The sequence below is a fragment of the Pseudorasbora parva genome, chromosome 21 (assembly GCF_024679245.1).
Source record: "Pseudorasbora parva isolate DD20220531a chromosome 21, ASM2467924v1, whole genome shotgun sequence".
NCBI classification, from domain to species: domain Eukaryota; kingdom Metazoa; phylum Chordata; class Actinopteri; order Cypriniformes; family Gobionidae; genus Pseudorasbora; species Pseudorasbora parva.
In genome coordinates this window covers 40,974,478-41,000,005 of record NC_090192.1, presented here as the reverse complement: position 1 = coordinate 41,000,005, position 25,528 = coordinate 40,974,478, and the positions used below count along the sequence as shown (strand labels likewise).

General features: G+C 43.0%; 2 protein-coding genes across 3 annotated transcripts in view; one reads left to right on the top strand and one right to left on the bottom strand.

Annotated features, from left to right (window-relative positions):
• LOC137056176 (centriolar coiled-coil protein of 110 kDa) overlaps window positions 1-13,485 on the top strand; it is a 22,032-nt gene extending 8,547 nt beyond the window's left edge. For both annotated transcript variants that reach the window (XM_067430172.1, XM_067430171.1), the window contains exons 4-14: window positions 4,790-5,343; window positions 5,761-5,918; window positions 7,874-7,965; window positions 8,171-8,269; window positions 9,337-9,453; window positions 10,199-10,300; window positions 10,405-10,521; window positions 11,903-11,976; window positions 12,044-12,088; window positions 12,168-12,212; window positions 13,222-13,485. In XM_067430172.1, coding sequence (XP_067286273.1) covers window positions 4,790-5,343; window positions 5,761-5,918; window positions 7,874-7,965; window positions 8,171-8,269; window positions 9,337-9,453; window positions 10,199-10,300; window positions 10,405-10,521; window positions 11,903-11,976; window positions 12,044-12,088; window positions 12,168-12,212; window positions 13,222-13,300 — 1,482 coding nt within the window. In that variant the 3' untranslated portion in view covers window positions 13,301-13,485. The remainder of the gene's footprint in view (window positions 1-4,789; window positions 5,344-5,760; window positions 5,919-7,873; window positions 7,966-8,170; window positions 8,270-9,336; window positions 9,454-10,198; window positions 10,301-10,404; window positions 10,522-11,902; window positions 11,977-12,043; window positions 12,089-12,167; window positions 12,213-13,221) is intronic.
• A 2,082-nt stretch (window positions 13,486-15,567) lies between these two features.
• Window positions 15,568-25,528, bottom strand: part of LOC137056309 (rho GTPase-activating protein SYDE1) — a 41,972-nt gene continuing 32,011 nt past the window's right edge. Inside the window, exons 5-8 of the mRNA XM_067430352.1 lie at window positions 25,297-25,423; window positions 25,036-25,205; window positions 20,601-20,883; window positions 15,568-20,128 (exon numbers count right to left, since the gene is read on the bottom strand). Of these exons, the coding sequence (XP_067286453.1) occupies window positions 19,692-20,128; window positions 20,601-20,883; window positions 25,036-25,205; window positions 25,297-25,423 (1,017 nt within the window). The 3' untranslated portion in view covers window positions 15,568-19,691. The remainder of the gene's footprint in view (window positions 20,129-20,600; window positions 20,884-25,035; window positions 25,206-25,296; window positions 25,424-25,528) is intronic.

The window sequence follows — 25,528 nt, the reverse complement described above, 5'->3', positions numbered from 1 at the left end:
TCTGTAATTGTGCGGGTCTGATTTGTCTCCACTCTTAAATATGGGCGTTATGAGTCCTCTATTCCAGGTGTCAGGGAAATGACCAACACTCAGAACCAAGTTGAACAGTTTCATTATGGCTAGTTTGAATTTGTGATTTGTGCTTTTAAGCATTTCATTTAGGATGCCGTCCGGTCCACTTGCCTTTTTTGTGGGCAGGGCCTGTATTTTATCTGTCAGCTCTTTTTCTGTGATTGGGTAATCTAATGGATTTTGATATTTGCCAATTATTTTTTCTATATGATTTAATTTTTCGAATATCTGTGTTTGTTCTATGGTCATGTTTAATTTGCTGTACAGTTTTTCAAAGTGATTTTTCCAGATGTCTCCATCTTGTATAGTTGTTTGATCATGATTCTTTTTATTCAGGAGATTCCAGTTGTCCCAGAAACTGTTGGAATGGACAGATTCTTCAATAGTTCTGAGCTGATTCTGAATGTACTGTTCTTTCTTCTTTCTGAGTGTATTTTTATATTTTTTGAGCTCCTCACAATAATGAAGACGTAAATCTGAATCGTCTGGTTGTCTGTGCTTTTTGTTTGCCAGCTGTCTTAAATTTGTCTTTATTCTTTTACAATCCGAATCAAACCATTTTTCATTCTCTTGTTTTTGCTTATGAATTTTCTTAGAGGTTTTAAGATTAGATAGTGTTGCCAAATAATCAAATATGTAATTTATGTTTTCTACAGCCAGATTTACGCCATCTTCATTGTGAGGATAAATATTTTCATTAAAGTTGTCCATAAGCAAGCACACTTGGGGGTGGTCGAATGCGGTCAAGTATTTTTCAGTGCTGTTTTGGACCCATCTGTAGTTCTTTGTAATGTCATACAGCTTACTGGGTTGTGGATGTATGTTAGTATTTTCTGTCCTTTTTAGATACACAGTAATTTGGCTGTGGTCTGACAGGGGTGTTTTAGTGGTTTGACCGTGAATGCTCTGAAAGAGAATAGATCTAAATCTGTGATCATGTAGTCGACTGTTGAGCAACCATGAAATGAGCTGTAGGTGTATCTCCCCAGAGAATCCCCTCTCACCCTGCCATTGACGAGGTACAGACCGAGGCTTCGACAGAGCTCAAGGAGCACTCTCCCGTTCTTGTTTACCTGGGAGTCAGAGTTATTCCTATGGAAATCAACACTGTTTTGTTGAAAGCTCTGTCCAAATATATAATTATTCCCGTTGTCAGGGGTGTAGTCGGGTAGGGATCCTGTCCTTGCGTTGAGATCTCCACAGATTAACACACTTCCCTGGGCCTGGAAGTGGTTGATTTAATTGTGGAGGGTCTCAAAGATGTTCTCATCATAGTAAGGAGATTCAGAGGGAGGAATGTAAAGAGCACATAAGAATATGTCTTTTGTAGTTTGACTGAGTTGATTATTGATTTTTAGCCAGATGTGGGATTCTTCTTTTTTGATTATTTGGATGTAATTATTAATTTCAAGCTTGTGCCAAATTATTATGCCCCCTGAATCTCTCCCACGTGTTATATTTTCATGTTTTTGGGACGATATGGCTATTTCACGATATCCTGGGGGACAAAGAGTGACCTCATCAGTTCTGCGCCATGTTTCCTGTAATATTATTATGTCTATGTCTAAAACACTTTTCTTAAAGTCCAGGGTTTTGACTTTACATCCAAAGCTTGAAGAATTAATGCCCTGGATGTTCCACAGTGTGATTGTCAGTGGTTTCATGTGGTCAAAAAAACAATTTTAACATTCTTCTAGAAAGAACCAACTCAACTTAAACCAGTTGAAAATCTATGTGCATTATGTAGCTAGATATACATATAGGCTACTTTTTACATGTTTTTATTATTGTTATTATTTGAATTATTTATATTAGTGTAGTAGTTGTATCTGGTGTCTTACTCACGACTAGTCCATCAGCCGTGTGCAGATTAAGTGGAGCATGTCCTTGATCTCTCTGAGGTTAGTGCTGTGGGCGTCGTTTGGGCCTTTCAGGGCTGAAGCGTAGCTCCGCTGCTCCTGCTGCTCCGGCCTGTGGGTGTCTGGCTTCTGTGCTGGGGCTTGTCTGGGTGCTGGCTGTTTCCTCCGCTGCTGGGATGGGGGCTCCGGGTGCTGGCGTTGCTGCCGGTGGTCATGTGTGGGATGCGGGTGTGGGGGTCTGAAGCGTGGGTGCGGGCCTTCAGGATGGGGGTACTGATGGAGTCTCCAGGGCGCTGTAGTGTAGGGGTCAGCTGGGTGTGGGGGAAAGAGGCTGTGTGCTGGGGCTGGGATGAATCGTCTCTTTGGTTGAAAGTGGCTGGATTCTCTGTAACTCCTTGAGGGACTACTAGGGGTTCGGCCAAGGGCAACATCTTTAAGATTTCTTGCAAACACATTCACACTGTCTTTCCGTAGGTGGACATGGTCATGGAGATTGTGAATGTCCAGTGTTGGGTGATGTGCCAGATGGACGTTTGGCATTTCAGCACATCCACGCGAGATGTCCGTGTTGACTCTCTGTATAGTGCGGGGGTGGAAATCAGTTCTGGGTAGCATGGTGGAGATGATTATTTTTGATGTTGGGAACGTCTGTGTTGCTTTAGTTGCCACTTGTGTGACTGACTGTGCCACTCGTTCCTGTTGTGTCCTCAGGTCGTTTGTTCCCACATGAATGATGATGTGGCTGGGATCACCAAGTTTTTCTTTCTCAAGTTGTTGAAGTGCACTCTTTGTGTTTGGGCACCAAAGTTTTAGGGATTTTTGGTTGGGAAAGAGCTGTTTTTCATTTATGAATTTGCCATTTGAGTCGATTAGAATGACTATTTCTGCTTGGATGTGACTATGTGTGGTTTCTTGTTCTTGGCTGTAGGTGTCTATCTGTGCTGTGGGCGTCTCAGGGGCCGTCAGGAGGGGGTCTGCTGGTGTCTGGGTGGCATTAGAGCTCGGCTGTGTGATGGTTTCTGTCTGCTCTCTCAAACTTTGCATTTCTCTTTCTCTGAAGATCAGCTCCTCTCTGACACTTTTCAGCTCACTGTTCAGGGTCTCTCTGTCCTGCTGCAGCTTTTTTATTTCTCCTCTCAGCTCCTCAACACTAGTTGTAAAGTCTCTGGTGAGCTGGTGAAGTTTGTTTTCCAGGTGTTGTATGCGCTGATTGGATGTTGTCTGTGAGAGCACCAGTTCTCTGAGCTCCACCAGCTCCACCTCCTGTAGGGACAGACTGCTGCGTATCTGTGTGACTGACAGCTCCAGCTGCGAATCACAGTCCAGGAGAGGCTCCTCCTCCTCTAGCTCTAGCCCCGCCCCTGAGCTCACAGGCTCAACATGGCTACCTGCTCTCTCTGTCTGTTTCTCACTCTCTGCCAGTGCTTTGAGGCTGTTAAAGTTGGCCTGGACAGAGCTGAGACAAACTTCATTCCCTTGAAACATTATTGTTCCATTGTGGTATATATTTACAGTCAGATATGCTTTGTCTCCTTCTTCTTCGTAAATTCGAATTTGCCTCCCATTACAGATGCCGTGTTTTGTATAGTTCTTGTAATAATTGCAGATCACTGTGTGCCAAGCATTGCAGTTTTCTGTGTAGAGCAGTAGGTTAGTGATAGTGGACTTGTCTCCTTTTTGGAAACAGTCAGCCATTAAAGTGTCTGGGTTTTTCTTGAGTAGGTTGTGTTTATATGTTTTCTTGTCTTTTGCAGTCTTTATCTTCTGAGGGAAAGTGATGGCTCGGGGGAGGGGCGTGGCTGCCTCTGTTCCCTCCATTCCAACTGTCACTGCTGTCACTCACTCTCTGCTATGCTGTTAGTTTAGCTAATTTAGCTTTAGTCAACAAGTTACTCGTCTCTTTCTTATCTTATTATGTTTTACTGCTGAAAGTAGTGTAGTTGAAGGTGGTAGCTTTCCTTGCCTGTTTGTTGATTGGAGTTTTCTTCTTCTGTGCAGGTCTGATCCTCCTTGATGTTCAGATGCTGCTGCTCCTTCGTTGCTTAAACTCAGAATGTAGTGTTTTTAAAAAGAAAAAAAACTGATCTACAGTTATCCTGTGATTCTTTCTATTTTTATTTTCAATTTATTGTAGGGTTTGTCGAGTTTGGTTCTCTCTAGAGTTGAAAAAATTGTTAAATTTTAAGAGCTCAAGTGGAGCATGACTGTCTCATCTCTCTCTCTCTCTCTCTCTCTCCCTCACTCACTCACTCACTCACTCACTCACTCACACACTCACTCACACTCACACTCACTTACTCACACTCACTCACACTCACTCACTCACTCACTCACACACTTACTCACTCACTCACTCACACTCACTATCTCACTCACACTCACTCACACACTCACTCACTCACACTCACTATTTCACTCACACGCACTCACACACTCACTCACACTCAGTATTTCACTCACACACACTCACTATCTCACTCACACACACTCACTATTTCACTCACACACACTCACTATCTCACACACTCACTATTTCACTCACTCACTCACACTCACTCACTATTTCACTCACACACACTCACTATGTCACACACTCACTCTCTCACTTACACTCACTCACACACACTCTCACTATCTCACACACACACACACACATTCACTCACTCACTCACTCTCACACACACACTCTTCCAGGCTTACAGGATCAGTGAGAGTCATCCTCTTCAGGCTCATTTCCGGCTCTTCAGCATCAGTGTCTGCTGGTGGATTTCTAGTTCACATTTAGCTTTTGTCCAAAGTGACTCGCAAATGAAGAGCTAGTTCTGTAGAAACGTGTAACCGCCTTCCTGTTCCTGCAGCTGAAAAACACGCAGAGCGAGTCGGACAGCGGCGTGACGTCCACATCAGACCCTTCTCCATCTCTGGGGTCCGAAACCAGCCCAATCCGCATGAGACCGTCCACAGCCCCGGCTCAGAACCAGAACCAGAACCTCAGTCCCGGCAGCTCTCTGAAAAAAGAGACCCTTCGACTGCTCAACCAGCGCATGGAGAATCTGGTGTCTGATGAGTCCAGTGCCGGCTCTGACCCAGAGTCCCCTGATTTTTCTCACAGTCTGACGGGCTCTTACGCCCAGTTACCCGGACCTCAGCCCAGCCTCAGCCCAATCACACACCGAGCACGGAGACCGCAAAATATCCTCATCTCCTGCCCCGTCAGCGAGTCTGAGCTCAGAGCCAATGCGTCCGAATGTCTGTCAGGTGGTCGTAATGATCAACAGTCAGTTATTACAGCATCTTCTTCCGCCCCCTCTGGTGCAGAATGGAACTGCAGCTGTTCAGAGTTCAGTGACAGACAGCTGTCAATCATTACCTCCACACCCAGCAGCATCAGCAGCCGGAAGGAAGTGACCAGGTTAGATGCACAATGCAAAAAATGCTCTTCTTACTTAGTATTTTTTTCTTGTTTCCAGTCTAAATATCTAAATATTCTTAAATCAAGATGCATTTACTATATAAGTAAGATCTTACTTATCTGCCAATGGGGTGAGAAAAATAATCTTATTTCTGATTGAAATCTTTTTTCTGCCTAAACAGAAATAATATTAGTTTTCTCACCCCATTGGCCAATCATTTTGCCTGTTTTAAGCAAAAACTCACTTCATTTTGATATTTCAAATATGATATTTATTTTCCCCAGAAAAAATATCTTCTGTAGTTTTACTTATCTAGTAAATGCATCTTGATTTAAGAATATTTAGATATTTGGACTGGAAACAAGACAAAAATACTAAATAAGAAGAGCATTTTAATTTAATTTTAATCATTGCAGTGCAGCACAAGACGTGAGCCGTGAGAAAACCAGACCAGCACCGCTCAACCGGTCCTATGATGTGGAAAGCCCGTCTCCATCTCTGATCCGACCTCAGGTGGAGTCCATTGGGCCGATCCGGGTGAATGCGACTGACACTCTGCAGGACGAGATGGAGGGTCAGTGGGACGTCAAGCATGAAGCTAAGAGATTACAAAACATATCCACCGACTGCACATTAGTGAACTCATCACAGAACTGTAGACTAGCTGCATTCATGATGTTGAATGGTCTTTGAAACATCACTTAAAACATTTCTGTTCAGCTAAAATATAATATCAGTTGAAAAACTTCACCTTAAAGGGATAGTTCAGCCAATAATGAGCCTGTGGTGTTGATCTGCTGACCCCCAGGCCATCATAGGTGTGTGTGTTTCTTCAGGAGAACACAAATGAAGATTTTTAACTCAGCCGTTGCTCGTATAATGCATGTCAATGGGTAACAATTCTATGAGAGTAAAAAAAAAACATGCTTAGACAACATGCACACAAACCTGCTGCTCGTGACTAGGGATGGCGAAAACGAAACATTTTCTTGACCGACCACCGAGCCTCATTAGCCGGTTGAAACCGGTTAACCGATTAGTTTAAAATATGCTGCGCTATTTGAAATAACAGCCGCGAGCTGCGCCTGCAAACTGTGTCGCATCTCTCTATGATCTCTCTGCCGCTCTGCCTCCCACTCTCACACACACACTGTCCCGGCGCCGCCACCTCCCTTCCACTCACGTCACTTTTTTAAATCCCCTACAGCGCGAAACGCGGCACTTGTTTGTAATCGGAGGATAAATGGCTCCTTAGTTTCGAAATGATTTGGGTACAAGGTGATCGCATTGAAAATAAAGGCATTTGTCCAGCGTTAGAAGCTCATTTGAAACATTGCCACGGCTCGTTTAAGAAAATGACAGCTCTGAAGAGACGCCGGTTTAGTTTGAGGTAGTGCTAACAATATAAAGAAAGATGATGTGCTTCTACTGTATTTAAGCACTGTATCACACAAGTTGCAACTTACATCTGTGTCGTTCTTTTTGGTTGAATGGTCCCACACTACTTTTCTTTGCACGCTTCACACTGTCGTCTGCCCTGGCTCTAACCTCGAGTGTTTTAGCCTGTTTACAAACAGGCAAGTTATGAAAAATTAAGTGTGAGGGATTTGTTCACTTCACACAAAAAGATTTTGGAATGAGACGGCTAACTGTAGCGTTTAGTCCACTGTCTATAATAGCCTAATTTAGAGATCTTTTTTTGATCGTCTAACGTTGATTCGGTCAACCATCGGTTAAACGGTAATCGGTTAACATCCCTACTCGTGACGACATTGATATCTTAAGACACAAAACGATCAGTTTGTGCTTCACTTCCGGTAAGGTCAATATACACGATCTGGAGTAGTTTACGCCAACGCCAGAAGTGAATCTCGTACACGACGCCATGTCGTCATGAGCCACAGGGCTCTTTGTGTATATTGTCTAAGCATGTTTTTTTTGTTCTAATAGAAATGTTACCCATTCACATGCATTATATGACCTACACACAGCAACGGTTGAGTTAAAAATCTTCATTTGTCTTCTACTGAAAAAACACACACCTAAATGTTGGATGCCCTGGGGGTCAGCAAATAAACATCTCATTTTCATTTTTGGGTGAACTATCCCTTTAATCAAAATAGACTGAAATAAGTGTAAGTTATTAACTGTATTCGCAGTCGAGGTTTGCTCCGGCAGCTTCTGACGAGAACCTTGAACAAACGTTCCATCCAAAGGTTCAGCTTAAAAAGAAAGATGACAGGGTTTTGTTGTGTGTGTGTGTGTGTGTGTGTGTGTATGTGTCCAAATGTCCCCACAATGTAATAAACCTGAGATCAGCAGCCAGCGGTCCCCACAACGAAAATGGATTTATAAACCTACTAAATTATGTTTTAATTGAATATGTAAAAATGCTGAATGTTTTCTGTGATGGGTTTAGGGGCAGTGTAGGGGATAGAATGTACAATTTGTACAGTATAAAATCCATTACGCCTATGGAAAGTCACCACAATTCACAAAAACTTAACATGTGTGTGTGTTTGTTTGCAGTCGAGGAGCAGATTCAGGCGTTGGAGAATTTAGAAAGAGAACATGCCCATCAGATCTCTGAGCTCCTCGCAGCACAGGAGAGACAAACACAGGTAACACACACACACACACACACTGTAAACATCACTACATCTGCATTATGAGGCATTAACATATTATAAACATTAACAGGATGAATTTCTGTAAATAAAACTGCATTCAAATAAATACTACATTATAATACTATACTACAATCAAAACAATAGATGTGTGTGTGTGTGTGTGTGTGTGTGTGTGTGTGTGTGTGTGTGTGTGCAGGAGCTCCAGAAGAAGCTGAATGAACACAGCAGGAAGAGCATGATGTCATCAGGGCCGGAGCTCAGCCGGAGTCCAGCTGCTCAGATTAACACAAGACAGGTGCGTCTCTGCGACAAGTCAATTATCATGTTTTCATGGTGCAGACATCTGTCATTCTTCCCCCTGGTTGAGAACTACTGTACCAGATACACTTCTGACATTCAGTTTTACACCAAGATTAAAGAAGGCTAGGATAATTCTGTATCTTTAGTTAAAAAAATACAGTTTTTGAGGGCATAAAGACAAATGCATTGTGGCATGATGGTCAGTTAAGTTTTTTCATGTTTCATTATAAACACTAAAGTATAACTTTTCTGTTAAAATACAACTCCATTTAAAGTTGCTTACTGGGTTGGATATATTAGGCAGCAAGTGAACATTTTGTCCTTAAAGTTGATGTGTGTGAAGCAGGAGAAATGGGCAAGCGTAAGGATTTGAGCGAGTTTGGCCAGATTGTGACGGCTAGACGACTGGGTCAGAGCATCTCCAAAACTGCAGCTCTTGTGGGCTGTTCCCGGTCTGCAGTGGTCAGTATCTATCAAAAGTGCTCCAAGGAAGGACCAGTGGAGAACCGGCCACAGGGTCATGGGCGGCCAAGGCTCATTGATGCACGTGGGGAGCGAAGGCTGGCCCGTGGGGTCCGATCAAACAGACGAGCTACTGGAGCTCAAACTGCTGCAGAAGTTAATGCTGGTTCTGATAGAAAGCTGTCAGAATACACAGAGCAGCTCAGTTTGTTGCGTATGGACCAGTCAGGGTGACCTCTGACCCCTGACCCCGCCGAAAGCACCAACAGTGGCACGTGAGCATCAGAACTGGACCACGGAGCGATGGAAGAAGGTGGCCTGGTCTGAGGAATCACGTGTTCTTTTACATCACGTGGATGGCCGTGTGTGTGTGTGTGTGTGGCTTACCTGGGGAACACATGGCCCCAGGATGCACTATGGGAAGATTTACACTAGAGGGATTTTTTACTGTTTTACTAGATTTAAGATCAGATAAATGAGCAGAAGAGACTTTCAAAAACATTTAAAAAAATAGTTTCCAAACGTTTAACAGGTACTGTATAATATTTTTGTTAATATTTGTATTTTTACTTGTGAGTTACTCACCCAGTCGTTGTACAGGATGTGTGTGTGGATCAGACGAAGACTCTCTGTCGTCTCGCCGCCGTGGCTCGAGGCTTTCTGACACGCAGACTGTTACAGACGGAGAAAATCACACACCTGCGCAAAACCGTACAGGTAAAGACACACACGTTCAGACGCTAGTGCTTCCTAAACGCCCCAGCCGCTGTCAATCATCTTTATTTATATCGCGCTTTTATAATGCCGATTGTGTCAGAGCAGCTTCAAGTTCAAGTTCAAGAGTTTTATTTGTCACATACACAGTTATACAGAATACAACCGGCAGTGAAATGTAAACAGGTCCGCTCCATGGACAGCAAATAACAATTAACAAAAAAAAAAGCACAATAAATTATAAAATAGGGATAGGATAAAATAGGAATAGGATAAGGATACTCAGTGTTAAACAGGACAATACTGCAGCAGAATTAGATTCGGCTGTACAGTCGTTCTGGAGTAAACAGTGATGTTATCAGATTATTTTAATTTATCGTAGAGAGACAATGTTGGCAGATCAGTATTATAGTTTATAGAATTAAATCAGACCTAATTAATTAATTTTATTTGTATATTTAGTTGAATAACTTGGATCATAATGTTAGTGTCCCCAACTGAGCAAGGCGAGCCAAAGGCGACCAAAGGAACCGAAACTCCATCAGGGCATGATGGAGAAAAATAAACCTTGGTGAAACCAGACTATTAACACACTCCTCTGGCCTATTAACACACTCCTCTGGCCTATTAACACACAGTGTATGATTATTATTCTGCCAACCTTACACGTCAGAAATCATATTAGATTGGAATATTCTAAATTTAGGGTATCACACAAGAAGACAGTCAGTGTGTGAATGTTTCGCAGGACTCCAGAGTGTTCATCCGCTCGATACACACGGACTCCCAGCTGAAGAGAGTTTCTGTCTCCCATCAGGATCTGACCCTGCAGCAGCGAGTCACAGCTCAGGTAACACACACACACATACATTAACACACTCACACACACACACACCTGCGTAACGCACAGCTTCACGTGTGATTGTTTTTTCATGTATCTGGTGTGTGTCTCAGCTGCGGTCAGCGCTGCATGACATCCATCAGATTTTCTTTGTGTGGCCTTTGAGAGACAGACTGAATCTGCTGCAGCAGGACAGAGAGAGACGCAGAGAGAGGACACTCAGAGAGATGGTACACACACACACACACGTGCTCAGTCACTCTCACACACGCACGCGTGCTCAGTCAGTCGGTCAGTCATTCACTCACTCTCTCACACACACACACACACACACACACACACACACACACTCAGTCACTCTCACACACACACACACACACTCAGTCACTCTCACACACACATGCGCGCTCAGTCACTCTCACTCACACGTGCGCGCTCAGTCACTCACACACACGCACGCGCTCAGTCACTCTCACTTACACACACTCTCACACACGTGCTTAGTCACTCACACACTCACGTTTGTTTTTGTGACATATGGGGACATTCCATAGGCGTAATGGTTTTTATACTGTACAAACCGTATTTTCTATCCCCTTACACTGCCCCTAAACCTACCCATCACACACACACACACACACACACACTGCATTTTTACTTTCTCGTAAAAACTCCTCCTGTGTGATTTATAAGCCTTTTGTAAAGTGGGGCCATGGGTAATGTCCTCATATTTCACCCTCTCCTGTAATACCTGTGTCATACCCATGGCATTATACACATTTGTGTCCTCATATGTCACAAAAACACACACACTCACTCACGTACACACACTCGCTCGCACACACACGCTCACTCACACACGCTGACACACACACACTCACACACTGACTCACTCACTTATACACTCACACTTGTGCTCAGTCACTCACACACTCGCTCACTCACACAGTGTCTTCACCACACACGACGTGATGATGAGATGCAACAAATCAATCAAAAACCCCAGCCAATCAGAACAGCATGTGGGCGGAGCTCTAGCGGCAAGTGCACCAGAGATTAATCTTGACGGAACTCACAAGGAAATTAATAAGTCTACATGATCAAATTCACAAATATTACACCATTTAAACTACTAAAATACATACTGAGTTACTAGTCATGGAATATACTTGTTTGTTGTTCACAGTTTGAACGCTTTTGTTTCAATGTGTTTAATTTAAGATCTGAGGTGAATTATCTGTTGCTGCTTTTAGTTTGACAAAGCTGGGAGCGCTAAATGATATTCAAAGTAACATTACACATTTTTAACGTTAAATAAAGCACATAAACACTACCTGAGATTAACATTGCCATGTTTTGGGTTGTTATTCCAGCCGCGACGTCGCACAAAATAGAAACCGTTTCTAAAATAGATTCATCGTGTGTCGCCATCGAGGCTGGTTAGGAAAAAAACTTGAATTCCATGGAAAATACGCCTTTTATCGCGTGTAGTTAGGACACGGTGTCACACACATGTTGACACACACACGCTCTCACATACTTGCTCACATACACTCACACACACTCTCACAGTGTCCTACACACGTACTGACATCACTTCCTTCTGACCAGGAGAGAGACAGTCCTGGAAACTCCCGGCCTCTGTCCTCGGCCACTCAGAAGATGCTGGAGAGGAAGGCCCAGAGGTGAGACTCATCTGATCTGACTCTTCACAGTCTCTGTTTAAATGTTAATGGTTTCGTTTGTCATCAGGCAAGCCAATAAGATGAACGTGATTCCCAAGAGGTCACCGGCGAGGTCAGAGTTGAGCACAGAATGACTTCCGTTGCTTCGGCTCATGAACTCCTGACTGACCCGATCTGTTTCTCTCCTGTAGGATCCTGCAGCCTCGTCTCAGTCAGACTACAGTGTGTTCCTCTCAGTGAGTGCTCTCAACTCTTCATCACACACACTCAACCTCCATAAAGATAGAGATATATATGACATCCACACCACAATATTGACAGCCCACCAGAATCCATCCTGCTTTAAAGGGTTAGTTCACCCAAAAATGAAATGTATGTCATTAACTTCTCACCGTAATGTTCTTCACACACGGTTTAAGATATTTTATATTTAGTCCGAGAGCGTATGCAAGTGTATGCACACTATACTGTCCATGTCCAGAAAGGGAATAAAAACATCATCACAGTAGTCCATATGAGACATCAGTGGGTTAATTAGAGTCTCTTGAAGCATCCAAAATACATTTGGGTCCAAAAATAACAAAAACTACGACTTTATTCAGCATTGGCTTCTCTTCCGCGTTTGTGTTCAATCCTCAAATAAAGATTTGAAAGGTTATGAATCAGCGAATTGATTCGGATCGCCAATGTCTCGTGATTTCAGCAGTTTGACACGCGATCCGAATCATGAATCGATACGCTGATTCATAACCGTTTGAATCTTTATTTGAGGATTGAACACAAACCCGGAAGAGAAGCCAATGCTGAATAAAGTCGTAGTTTTTGTTATTTTTGGACCCAAATGTATTTTGGATGCTTCAAGAGACTCTAATTAACCCACTGATGTCTCATATGGACTACTGTGATGATGTTTTTATTCCCTTTCTGGACATGGACAGTATAGTGTGCATACACTTGCATACGCTCTCGGACTAAATATAAAATATCTTAAACTGTGTGTGAAGATGAACGGAGGTCTTACGGGTGTGGAGCGACATTAGGGAGAGGAGTTAATGACAGACATTTCATTTTTGGCTGAACTGACCCTTTAAAGAGCGCTAGAATGTAAAGTGACAGATGATAAAACGTGCTGCTTATGATAAACTGAAGGATATTATGTGCGGGTGTGGACGCTGATATAGTTACTGCTGTTGGTGTGAGCGGCTCATTCAGACTCATGACGATGACCTGTCTCTCTCTCTGTAGGAACGTGCTAAAGAAGAGAGACGTGTGTGTGGGAGTGAGACAGCGCTCACTGCAGAGGAAGCATCTGTCTCTGGGATAAACACACACACACACTCGGATGATCAAGAGCGGTGATACACAAGTTCACACTGTAGTCGTTCACTTTACACAGCTGAACTGTTTCACTATGGTTTAAAATTGTAACAATTTGCTAATAAGCATTACTGATTACACACTGAATACTAACAATGTTTCTAATGCAGAAAGAAGTGCACATTCAGAAATAAACACTATTATTAAATACATAGATGTGTCTAATTGCAGTGTACAGTATGCACTGAGAAGTACAGTAAAGCGCACTGAAACATACACACTCACTCACTCACACACACACACACACACACACACACACACAGTCTTCACTCCAAACCTCAGTGCACACACAATCACATTCACCCTCACACATTCACTCACTCACTTACACACTCAGTCACTCACACACTCAGTCACTCACTCACTCACACTCATTCATTCACTCACTCACTCACACACACACTCATTCACGCATAGACACACTCACTCTTCAGTCCAAACCTCAGTGCGCACACACACACACTCATTCACGTGCACACAGTCTTCAGTCCAAACCTATGCACACACACTCACATCCACCCTCACTCACTCAACCTCAGTGCACACACTCACATTCAGTAACATACACACACACACACACACACACACACACACACACACACACACACACACACACACACACACACACACACACACACACACAGTCTTCAGTCCAAATCTATGCACACACAATCACATTCACCCTTCACACATTCACTCACTCACTCACACACTCATTCATTCACTCACTCACACACACACTCATTCACGCATAGACACACTCACTCTTCAGTCCAAACCTCAGTGCGCACACACACACACACACACACACTCATTCATGTGCACACACAGTCTTCAGTCCAAACCTATGCACACACACTCACATTCACCCTCACTCACTCAACCTCAGTGCACACACTCACATTCAGTAGCACACACACACACGCACACAGTCTTCAGTCCAAATCTATGCACACACACACACATTCACCCTCACTCACTCACTCTCTTCAATCCAAACCTCAGTGCACAAACTCACACACTTAGTCACTCACTGAGTCACACATATCTGCAGCCTTCAGTCCAAACCTCAGTGCACACACACTCACATTCACCCACACACACACATTCACTAACACACACTCTCTCACACAGAAACACTCATTCAATAACAAACAAATACACTCCCACTCTAACACAAACAAACAAAAAAACACACTCACACACAGATTAAACAGACTATTAGAGGTTTCAGAGCTCGACTCTTTAAAGAAAAAACAACCAAAAATGAACACACTTCCAAAAGGGATCTTCTTTCTCTCAGTATTTCCGTCTTAGTTTCCAGCACAAATATCTAAACATCTGCCGTCTTAAACATCTGTCAATGAGGTCAGAGAAATTAACTCAACTGGTCCACGTTAGACATTTTACTGAGTAACTTTGCACTACATGTCAGCTAACCTTTATTAGAGTATTAGTACACTGTTAGATTTAAGGGTTAGTTCAGCCAGAAATGAAATGTCTGTCATTAACTCCTCCCCTTAATGTCGTTCCACACCCGTAAGACCTCTTGTCTTTGAAGCATTGTCTTCTCTTATGGGTTTGTTTTCAATCCTCAAATAAAGATTCAAAAGGTTATGACTCAGTGAATTGATTCGGATCACCAATGTCTCGTGATTTCAGCAGTTTGACACGCGATCCGAATCATGAATCAATTCGCTGAGTCATAACCGTTCGAATCTTTATTTGAGGATTGAACACAAACGCGGAAGAGAAGCCAATGCTGAATAAAGTCGTAGTTTTTGTTATTTTTGGACCCAAATGTATTTTGGATGCTTCAAGAGACTCTAATTAACCCACTGATGTCTCATATGGACTACTGTGATGATGTTTTTATTCCCTTTCTGGACATGGACAGTATAGTGTGCATACACTTGCATACGCTCTCGGACTAAATATAAAATATCTTAAACTGTGTGTGAAGATGAACGGAGGTCTGACGGGTGTGGAGCGACATTAGGGAGAGGAGTTAATGACAGACATTTCATTTTTGGGTCAGCTAACCCTTTACGGTTAGGTTTAGTAGAATAAGCTGCTGTAGACTCTGTTGAGGAGAATCACAGTGTCATCAGATATTAATTATTATCAGTCGCCTAATACTCTAATGACCGTGAGTTGACATCAAGTCTCTTATAGTAGGATAGTGGATCAGAGAAAATTCATTCAGAGTCACTGTAGAAACATAACACTGCTTTATTTCTTTAACATAACACTGAACGGTACATTATCCACACACACACGCGTGTGTATCGCTGGGTTGTAGCTATGCATGAGCACAGACAGAAGTGCTTAATGTTACAGGTGCAATAATAGAATATAATAATACTGTTTATACAACTAAACAAAATCTGAATTCATATAAAGCATGTAAAGCAGTTTGCATACAGAGAGCCGTGGCTCAGTCATGGCCTTTATGTTCCATACGTGGCTTTCAGAATCCAATCACAGTTGAGATTAATTGTACCGCGCGCAGATATGAAAGATAAAGCTGATCTCAAATCAGCTCAAGCAGCCGAAGCACCACCTCGAAAACAATACACACAAGTGCAATAATCCATCTCTACAGTCTTTGGCATGATAATACATGAGTGAGTGTGTCCTGATTCATCACTGAAGCATTTCTGTCTTCTGAAAAAAAAACGAAACCTGAATTCATTATTTTGGCTTAATAAACTGTGCAAATTCAGTCAAAATGAACACTATATTATATTCTGGCCAAGCTTTCCTTCTGCTGATTGTCAAACATAAATCCGCTTTCAAACGAATGCTCCGAGTTCAATAATAATAATAAAAAAATTCAGTTTAATAATGTAATGAAAGTGTCCTATTGTCAATATGAGCACAACTTTAGAAAACGCTCCTATGGGTCGTATCTCAAGGAAGGGACAAACAATCTATATAGAGATATTGGTTGGAGGACATGTTGCTTTAACAATAAGGTTCTGTGTCAACTACATCATATAAACTAACAATGAGAAGTAATGTTCCTTTCGGGATTTACCAATACATTAAATTCAAATGTTATTACATATTATTTAACAATGAACAGTCGTGTTTTCTTAACGTATTAGTTCACTTCAAAATGAGCATTTCCTGATCGTTTCCTCATCCCAGATGTTCATGTCTTTCTTTCTTCAGTGGAAAAGAAATGAAGTTTCTTCAGGAAAACATTCCAGGATTTTTCTCCTCATAATGGACTCCAATGGGAACCAACGGCTGAAGGTCCAAATCAATGAGGAAGAGCTTCAGAGACTCTGATGATCCAGAGGAATAGAGTCTGATCCAGACTGACCACCCCACATTTACAAGATAAGGTCTTGGAGAAAATCCTGGAATGTTTTCCTGAACAAAGGAAGAGTAAATTATGAGGAAATGTTCATTTTGAAGTGAACTAATCCATTAACATTAACAAAGATACTGTAACAAACGGTCATTGTTAGTTTAACTAAAGGGACATTATTGAATTGCTACCGTTCAAATGCTGCCGACACGACTCAACCAATGACGTGAGTTTGGGGGTGGGGCTATCTGTCAGACTGACCAATGAGTGTTCAGGAAAAGCTGTGCCAGGAGTCATTTCTTTTCAGTTTGTGTTAGAAACAACACACTTAAAGGGATAGTTCACCCAAAAAGGAAAATGATGTCATCATTTGCTCACCTTCATGTACCTGTATGAGTTTCTTTCTTCATCTGAGCACAAAAGAATTGGAAGAATGTTTGTAACAAAGCAGAGAGAGCATTCACTACCATAGTATTTTTTTACCTACTATGGTAGTCAATGGTTGCTTTCTCCACTTGGTTTCGAACATTCTTCCAAATATCTTCTTTTGTGTTCAGCAGAAGAAAGAAACCTCGTAAACACAACATGGAACAACTTGACAATTTTCATTTTGGGGGAACTATCCCTTTAACCTTTCACTCTAAACGACCACATTTGTCATAACATCAATTACAGACACAAACGCCACTGCTTCAGAGATTGGCTTCTCAAGCTCAAACCAACATTATATCACAAATGAGCCCAGAGCGTTCCTTTAACGTGACCTCAAGGGAATGTAATAAATACGTCCACCGCTAAACAGAAAGAGAGAGACTACGGCTGGTCAGAAAAGCTGTTGCCAAAGCGGGTCTGGCAGTGAAGCGCATTACGGAATGTCCCGGTGGAAAGAATGATGAAATCTTGGCCCGATCGCTGCTGGTTTCTCACACACACCAGCCTTCTGGAATAAGAGTCGTACACACAGCTTTAAATAAAATAAACTTCACACACACGTCATCCTTCAGCGCCTTTAACAACTAGTGTTTATATTGCGTTATAATGCATGTGATAACACTCGATACGCGTCTCCCCTTCAGAAGAGCAATGAAATATTTGTGCTTGTTGATACTACAGTAGCTGCTGTGAAATCTTCTAGCACGTCAAGTGCTGCGTCATACACTCGATGGGCACAAACGTGACCCTGGAGCCCAAAACCAGTCCTGCGTCTCACGGGTATATCTGCCAACAATACATCATACGGCTCAAAATGATCCATTTTTCCTTTTATGCCAAAAATCATTAGGATATTAAGATCATGTTCCTACCGTAAATATATCATAAATGTATTATCAGTTGTAGTATGCATTGCTAAGGACTTCCTTTGGACAACTTTAAGGGAGATTTGCACTATCAAATATTTGTATCTCAGCTGAATATTGTCCTATTTATTCAGCTTTCTGATGATATATACATCTCATTTTAAATAGTTGACCCTTGTGACTGGTTTTGTGGTCCAGGGACACAAATACCAATAAAACTGTTATTTTCCTTGTTTTTTTATCGTCTGAAACATTCAAAGTGACTGATATGATGCAGTTAAAGGGATAGTTCAGCCAATAATGAGCCTGTGGTGTTGATCTGCTGACCCCCAGGCCATCATAGGTGTGTTTGTTTCTTCAGGAGAACACAAATGAAGATTTTTAACTCAGCCGTTGCTCGTATAATGCATGTCAATGGGTAACAATTCTATGAGAGTAAAAAACACACAGACATACGAATCCATATTAAACCCTGCGGCTCGTGGCTCTGAGAAGCACAACAGTGTTTATGTTATTTTTTACCTCATATCAGACGAATCTCATCAAAACACCGGTGCGATCATAGATATATTTACGTAGATTAGAGTCCTGCAACGGGTCGGGTACACGCATTAAAGTGACTAAAACAGGTGGATTGTAAGGGAGCTTGAGGGATATAAGGACGAGAGAGGACCAGACCTGGATTTGACGTTGAGTTGTGTTTACGTTTTATTATGTGTTCACGTTTTAAATGTTTGCTAGTCCCCACCTCCTTCTTCCCCCCAGAACATACTGTTCTATAATTTCTATGTCCAAATTCCCATTACACACACCCTCAACAACGATATGCCATTTGACCATCATGTCACCACCACTGCAACAGTGCAACTTTTGGTGATGCCTCTCGTAGCCCAGATGGAGCGAGCGTTGTAGGAGTAGCAATGGATGAAGTAAAAGTAAAGTTGGAGAGTGGAGGAGTATATGAAATTGTTGAGTCTTTAAAAGCACTTTAGCCTGATTCATTAGTCCATTCATGACGCTGTTGATGTTGAGAGAGGTGCAGGATAAAAAATAAAGCATTTTAATTGGAATGATTTTAGCGTTTGTGATTTATTGCGGGCACGGGTAACGGGCCAAATATTAACGGGTCCGGGCGGGTGCAGATTTAATTTGGATATTTTCACAGGTCGGATCTGGTGCTAAACCTTGCGGGTACGGGCTGGGGCGGGTCTCCAAAAAATGGACCAGTACCACTGTGCAGGACTCTGACGTAGATGCCTTGTTCAACCGATCCGCGAAGGCTCTAATGAGGCATCTATGTAAATATATCTATGATCGTGCCGGTGTTTTGACCGTCTTCGACGGAAGTAATGGCGCTGGGAATACTACCGGTAGATGAGATTCGTCAGATATGAGGTAAAAAATAACACAAATACTGTTGTGTTTCTGTCAGAAAGCGATCGGTTCGTGTCTTAAGACATCAGTGTGTCGTCACGAGCCTCAGGGTTTAATATGGATTCGTATGTCTGTGTGTTTTTTACTCTCATAGAATTGTTACCCATTGACATGCATTATACGAGCAACGGCTGAGTTAAAAATCTTCATTTGTGTTCTCCTGAAGAAACACACACACCTATGATGGCCTGGGGGTCAGCAGATCAACACCACAGGCTCATTATTGGCTGAACTATCCCTTTAATGTGACGTTTGGCTCTGGATGAGAGAAGAAGTGCTCAGGTTCTTCAGAGGCAGATGTTGATTTGTTTGGCTAACTCTCTCTCTAAGTCTGAGATCAGAGTGTCGAAGTCCTTCAGACTCAGTCGGCACGTGAACGGGGCGTCAAAATCCAGAGCGAATTCGTCCACGAATAAACCGTCAGGCGACGGCCACACGTCCCGCTTCTTCGCCTCCATGTCGTCGTCGCTCTCGCTTCCCGCTACCTCGTCGTAATCCGCCTCCTCACTGGACAGGAGGTCCCGCCCACAGACGCTCCAGTCGCCGGCGTAGCGGTTACAGGGCGGGCTCTCCAGCCGGCCACGCCCCCTTCGGGAAACCACCGCCACATCCTGGGCCGAGGGAAGCTCCACTCTCATTGGCCCACGCTGAGCTCGCCGCAGTGAGGAACTCTGGGAGACAGCCTGGGATTGGTCAGAGTCATCCGTCACTCGTCCTTTGGGGACTGAGAAGAAAAGGACATGAAACATGGGGTCAAGTCAGCTTTATTTCTACAGCGCTTTATACAAGACGGATCACACACAGGAACGTGACACAATCAAAGAGGCAAATATGAGACGGTTCAGATTCTTCTGTAAAGCACAATAGTGTCATTATTCAAATCAGTTCAGTTTTGATTCAATTCAGCTCAATGACTGCAAATGTTGCTAAAAGTTGATTCAGTTCATGTCAATGTTGCAAATTCGTAAATTATGAAAATTATTCAATTCTGTTAAAGCAGCTCGACGAAAGACAAGTATCATTCAGTGAGAATCACTTCATTGTTGATTCAGTTAATTTGAGTCAATTCAGTTCAATACTGATTCAATTTAAATAATAATAATACATTTTATTTGTATCGCACTTTACATTTGGAACAAATCTCAAAGTATACGCTGTCTCTATGGGACCAGACTGCCCACCATTGGTTTCCTCACCAGGCCAGAGCTGCAGGAGGTAGTGTAAAGCCTCGATGTGACGTTTAAAGTCCACGGCGCTGGCGATCTCTTCACTGTGAGCGAAGCTTCGGCCTCCTCGAGCGGCCCCGGAGCCCATTAGGGCCCCTGAGCCCGGGGCCGTCAGCCCGGCCTGCCACGACTCCTGGCTGGGCGTCAGCAGAACCGGCCCGAAGCACACCGCCAGATTCTGGCACGTCATGCGGTTACTGTCGCTGTAAGACGCCACCAGACTCAGATGATCCAGCAGGAAGGACAGAGTAGCCTTCGGGAGACACAATCACACACACACAGGTCAGATCACACTCACACACACGTCAGATCAACACACACGTCAGATCACACACAGGTCAGATCAACACACACACACACACACACACACACACACACACGTCAGATCACACACACGTCAGATCAACACACACATTAGATCAACATCGATTCAATTCAGTTCTCTGTTGATTCAATTCAGTTCAACATCGATTCAATTCAGTTTAGTGTTGATTCAGTTTAGTGTTGATTCAGTTCAGTGTTGATTCAATTCAGTTTAGTGTTGATTCAGTTCAGTATAGTCTTGATTCAGTTCAGTTTAGTGTTGCTCAGCTCAGTGTTGATTCAATTCAGTTTAGTGTTGATTCAATTCAGTTCAGTGTTGATTCAATTCAGTGTTGATTCAATTCCGTTTAGTGTTGATTCAATTCAGTTCAGTGTTGATTCAATTCAGTTTAGTATTGATTCAGTTCAGTGTTTATTCAGTTCAGTTTTGATTCAATTCAGTTTAGTGTTGATTCAGCTCAGTGTTGATTCAGTTTAGTGTTGATTTAATTCAGTTTTGTGTTGATTCAGTTCAACGTTCAGTTTAGTGTTAATTCAGTTCAGTGTTGAATCAATTCAATTTAGTGTTGATTCAGTTCAGTGTTGATTCAGTTTAGTGTTGATTTAATTCAGTTTTGTGTTGATTCAGTTCAACGTTCAGTTTAGTGTTAATTCAGTTCAGTGTTGAATCAATTCAATTTAGTGTTGATTCAGTTCAGTTTAGTGTTGATTCAGTTCAGTTCCCATTCAGTCGATTCACTCGGTACAGCACATGGCTATGGGATATTGCACTCTAGCGCCATCTGCTGAAGACTCCTTTATTCACGCCTGAAAGGCCAATGACGCATGACAACGTGGGCGGGGTCACCTGCCCCAGCATATAAATGCGGTCGTATGCATCATCCTCTTTGTTCTTCAGCTCTTCACTGTGCTGCTAGAACACCATCACGCCACATTTTCGCAAGGGAAGCCCACAGTGGTGATTCATTAGTGGTGCTCAATTCAGTTCATTTGATTAAATTCAGCTCTATACTGATTCAATTCACTTCAATGAGAGCCTGGATGCCAGCCGAACTTAGCCCCGCCCACAATATTTTTTAGGTCAGGTGGTTCGGTCTGGCCTCGATCCATAGAGGAGTAATTATCTCCGAACAGAAACTGACCAATGAGATCATCAGGGCGGGCTTTAGCCGAGCTGATGATGGACAGATGATCAACAGAAACTGACCAATGAGATCATCAGGGCGGGCTTTAGACGATGATGGACAGATGATCAACAGTAACTGACCAATGAGATCATCAGGGCGGGCTTTAGCCGATGACGGACAGATGATCAACAGTAACTGACCAATGAGATCATCAGGGCGGGCTTTAGACGATGACGGACAGATGATCAACAGAAACTGACCAATGAGATCATCAGGGCGGGCTTTAGCCGATGACAGACAGATGATCAACAGAAACTGACCAATGAGATCATCAGGGCGGGCTTTAGCCGATGACAGACAGATGATCAACAGAAACTGACCAATGAGATCATCAGGGCGGGCTTTAGCCGATGATGGACAGATGATCAACAGAAACTGACCAATGAGATCATCAGGGCGGGCTTTAGCCGATGACGGACAGATGATCAACAGAAACTGACCAATGAGATCATCAGGGCGGGCTTTAGCCGATGACAGACAGATGATCAACAGAAATTACGGCAGTAATAGCGGATGGGAACACTAGATGAGATTCGTCTGATATGAGGTAAAAATAACACAAATACTGTTGTGTTTCTGTCAGAAAGCGATCGGTTCGTGTCTTCAGACATCAGTGTGTCGTCACGAGCCACAGGGTTTAATATGGATTCGTATGTCTGTGTGTTTTTTACTCTCATAGAATTGTTACCCATTGACACGCATTATACGAGCAACGGCTGAGTTAAAAATCTTCATTAGTGTTCTCCTGAAGAAACAAACACACCTATGATGGCCTGGGGGTCAGCAGATCAACACCACAGGCTCATTATTGGCTGAACTATCCCTTTAAACATGCTAATATTAAGCATGCTCCTAAAAGTGACCTGTGCTTTTCTAAATGAAGAACAAGAGCTGAGAAAAGAACGAGTGTAAACGTCTGAGAGCAGGAGGGGCGGGAGGTTCTCATTCCCAATTAGTTTGTTTTGGACGATGCTGGAAACCCTCAGGCTGCAGATCCTGCTGCTCACATGGAACAAACAAACCACGCACAGCGGCGCACACACACACACACACACACACACACACACATACCTCAGTGCTCTTACATAAAATCACATCCTCTCTTCCTCAGGAAGAAGCTCAGACTCACGTCTGGCAGAAACACGGACAGTCGAGCACGTAAGAAGATACATTGACAAACAAAATAAGAAAATAAATGACAAAAAAATCGAAATGTGTGCCATTCTTATTAGATCTGTTTGATCGACTCCTTGAGATTCACAAATAAACCACTCAAACCTGGAGCTGCTTGATAGCTGAGCATTTAAAGGAAATGAATCAAAATGTCAGGATCATTTGTCCCCCAATCAGAACAGTGTTTATATGCAACCTAATCATGTTTATATATGTAATGATGGCTCAGTCATACTGAAAACAGTCAAACAGAGCTCGATCCGAATTAAACTGTTCACACTTGTAGTTCGGTTTACTTGGTTCGTTTGGTCCGGACCAAAAAAAAAAGTAGTCCTGGTCCGATAAGTGCTCAGAATGGCATTTTTATCACTGAACCGAAGGTGCCAAACCTAAAGGCATAGGGATCCTTTCACAACCCGAGTCCTCGGCTTTTATGACATATTGCATATTTTTGAGACAAAACATACAAATCAATGCTGTGTGCTGGGCTAAACGCGCTCGTTGTGTAATAGATGGTATTTTGACAAGCTGAGATCTCAAAGATCTTATAAAATGTGTAAAGGAGTCAAAACAGTGCCAGGAATCCATCACACACACACACACACACACACACACACACACACACGCTTAATTTTGTGAAATGTGGGGACATCCCATAGGCGTAAAGATTTTTTTTATACCGTAGAAACCATATTTTCTATCCCCCTTCACTGCCCCTACCCATTACACACACACACAAACACACACACACACACACACACACACACACTACCCCTAAACCTACCCATCACACACACACTACCCCTTAACCTACCCATTACACACACACACACACACACACACACACACACACACACACACTACCCCTAAACCTACCCATCACACACACACACACACACACACTACCCCTTAACCTACCCATTACACACACACACACACACTACCCCTAAACCTACCCATCACACACACACACACTTCCCCTTAACCTACCCATTACACACACACACACACACACTACCCCTAAACCTACCCATCACACACACACACTACCCCTAAACCTACCCATCACACACACACACACACACAGCCCCTAAACCTATCCATCACACACACACACACACACACACACACACACACACTGCCCCTAAACCTACCCATCACACACACACACACACACAGCCCCTAAACCTATCCATCACACACACACACACACACACACACACACACACACACACACACACACACACACACACACACACACTGCCCCTAAACCTACCCATCACAGGAAACATTCTGCATTTTTACTTTCTCATAAAAACTCCTCCTGTGTGATTTATAAGCCTTTTGTAAAGTGGGGCCATGGGTAATGTCCTCATATTTCACCCTCTCCTGTAATACCTGTGTCATACCCATGGCATTATACACATTTGTGTCCTCATATGTCACAAAAACATGACCACACACACACACACACGCAGAACTCCAGAAACACAAACTGCATCCACTGTTCCCTTAACACTGGTTTATTTGGAACAAGGGGATCTTTCCCTCACACACACACACACTTTTTTAGTGACATTGTTAATCTCATGTCTAAACACAATGCCAGCGCCGCCAACAGCTCCCGTAACCCGAACCAAGCTCAATGATGTGTGTGTGTGTGTGTGTGTGTCAGTCATGAATCTGAAGGCAGACAGACTCAAACCGTTGTGTGTTCTCACCCGCTCCGCTTCAGGAAGACACTGAAGCAGCTCCACAGTGCTCTGAGATCGCTGAGCCTCGCTGTCGTTCCTACAGGCCGGTCGAAGCATCATGGCCTCCAAAACCACTTCATAAAGGGTCCTTGTGATGAGAGGAGACGGCAGCTCACGCAGGTAGTCCTTCAGAATGCCTGACCATAAAATTAACAAAACAATCCACATTTTCATCTACAAAAAACATTCCTTCACGTCCTAAGCGTGGCACATATCAGGTTGACTGACCGGTAATGACGTTGACGTCGGGATAGAGCTCGTCGGTTAAGTTCACGGCCGCACTGTCCCTCTCAAACGCATCGCGCAATTCCTTCTTCACCGCCGCGGATCCACAGAGACGATACAATCCCACCACCTACACACACACACACACACACACACAGTCTCTAAGTTCAGATGTTTTTCTCAATACTTCGATCTAAACTATCCACATAGTGAGGTAAGCTGAGGGTCATTAATG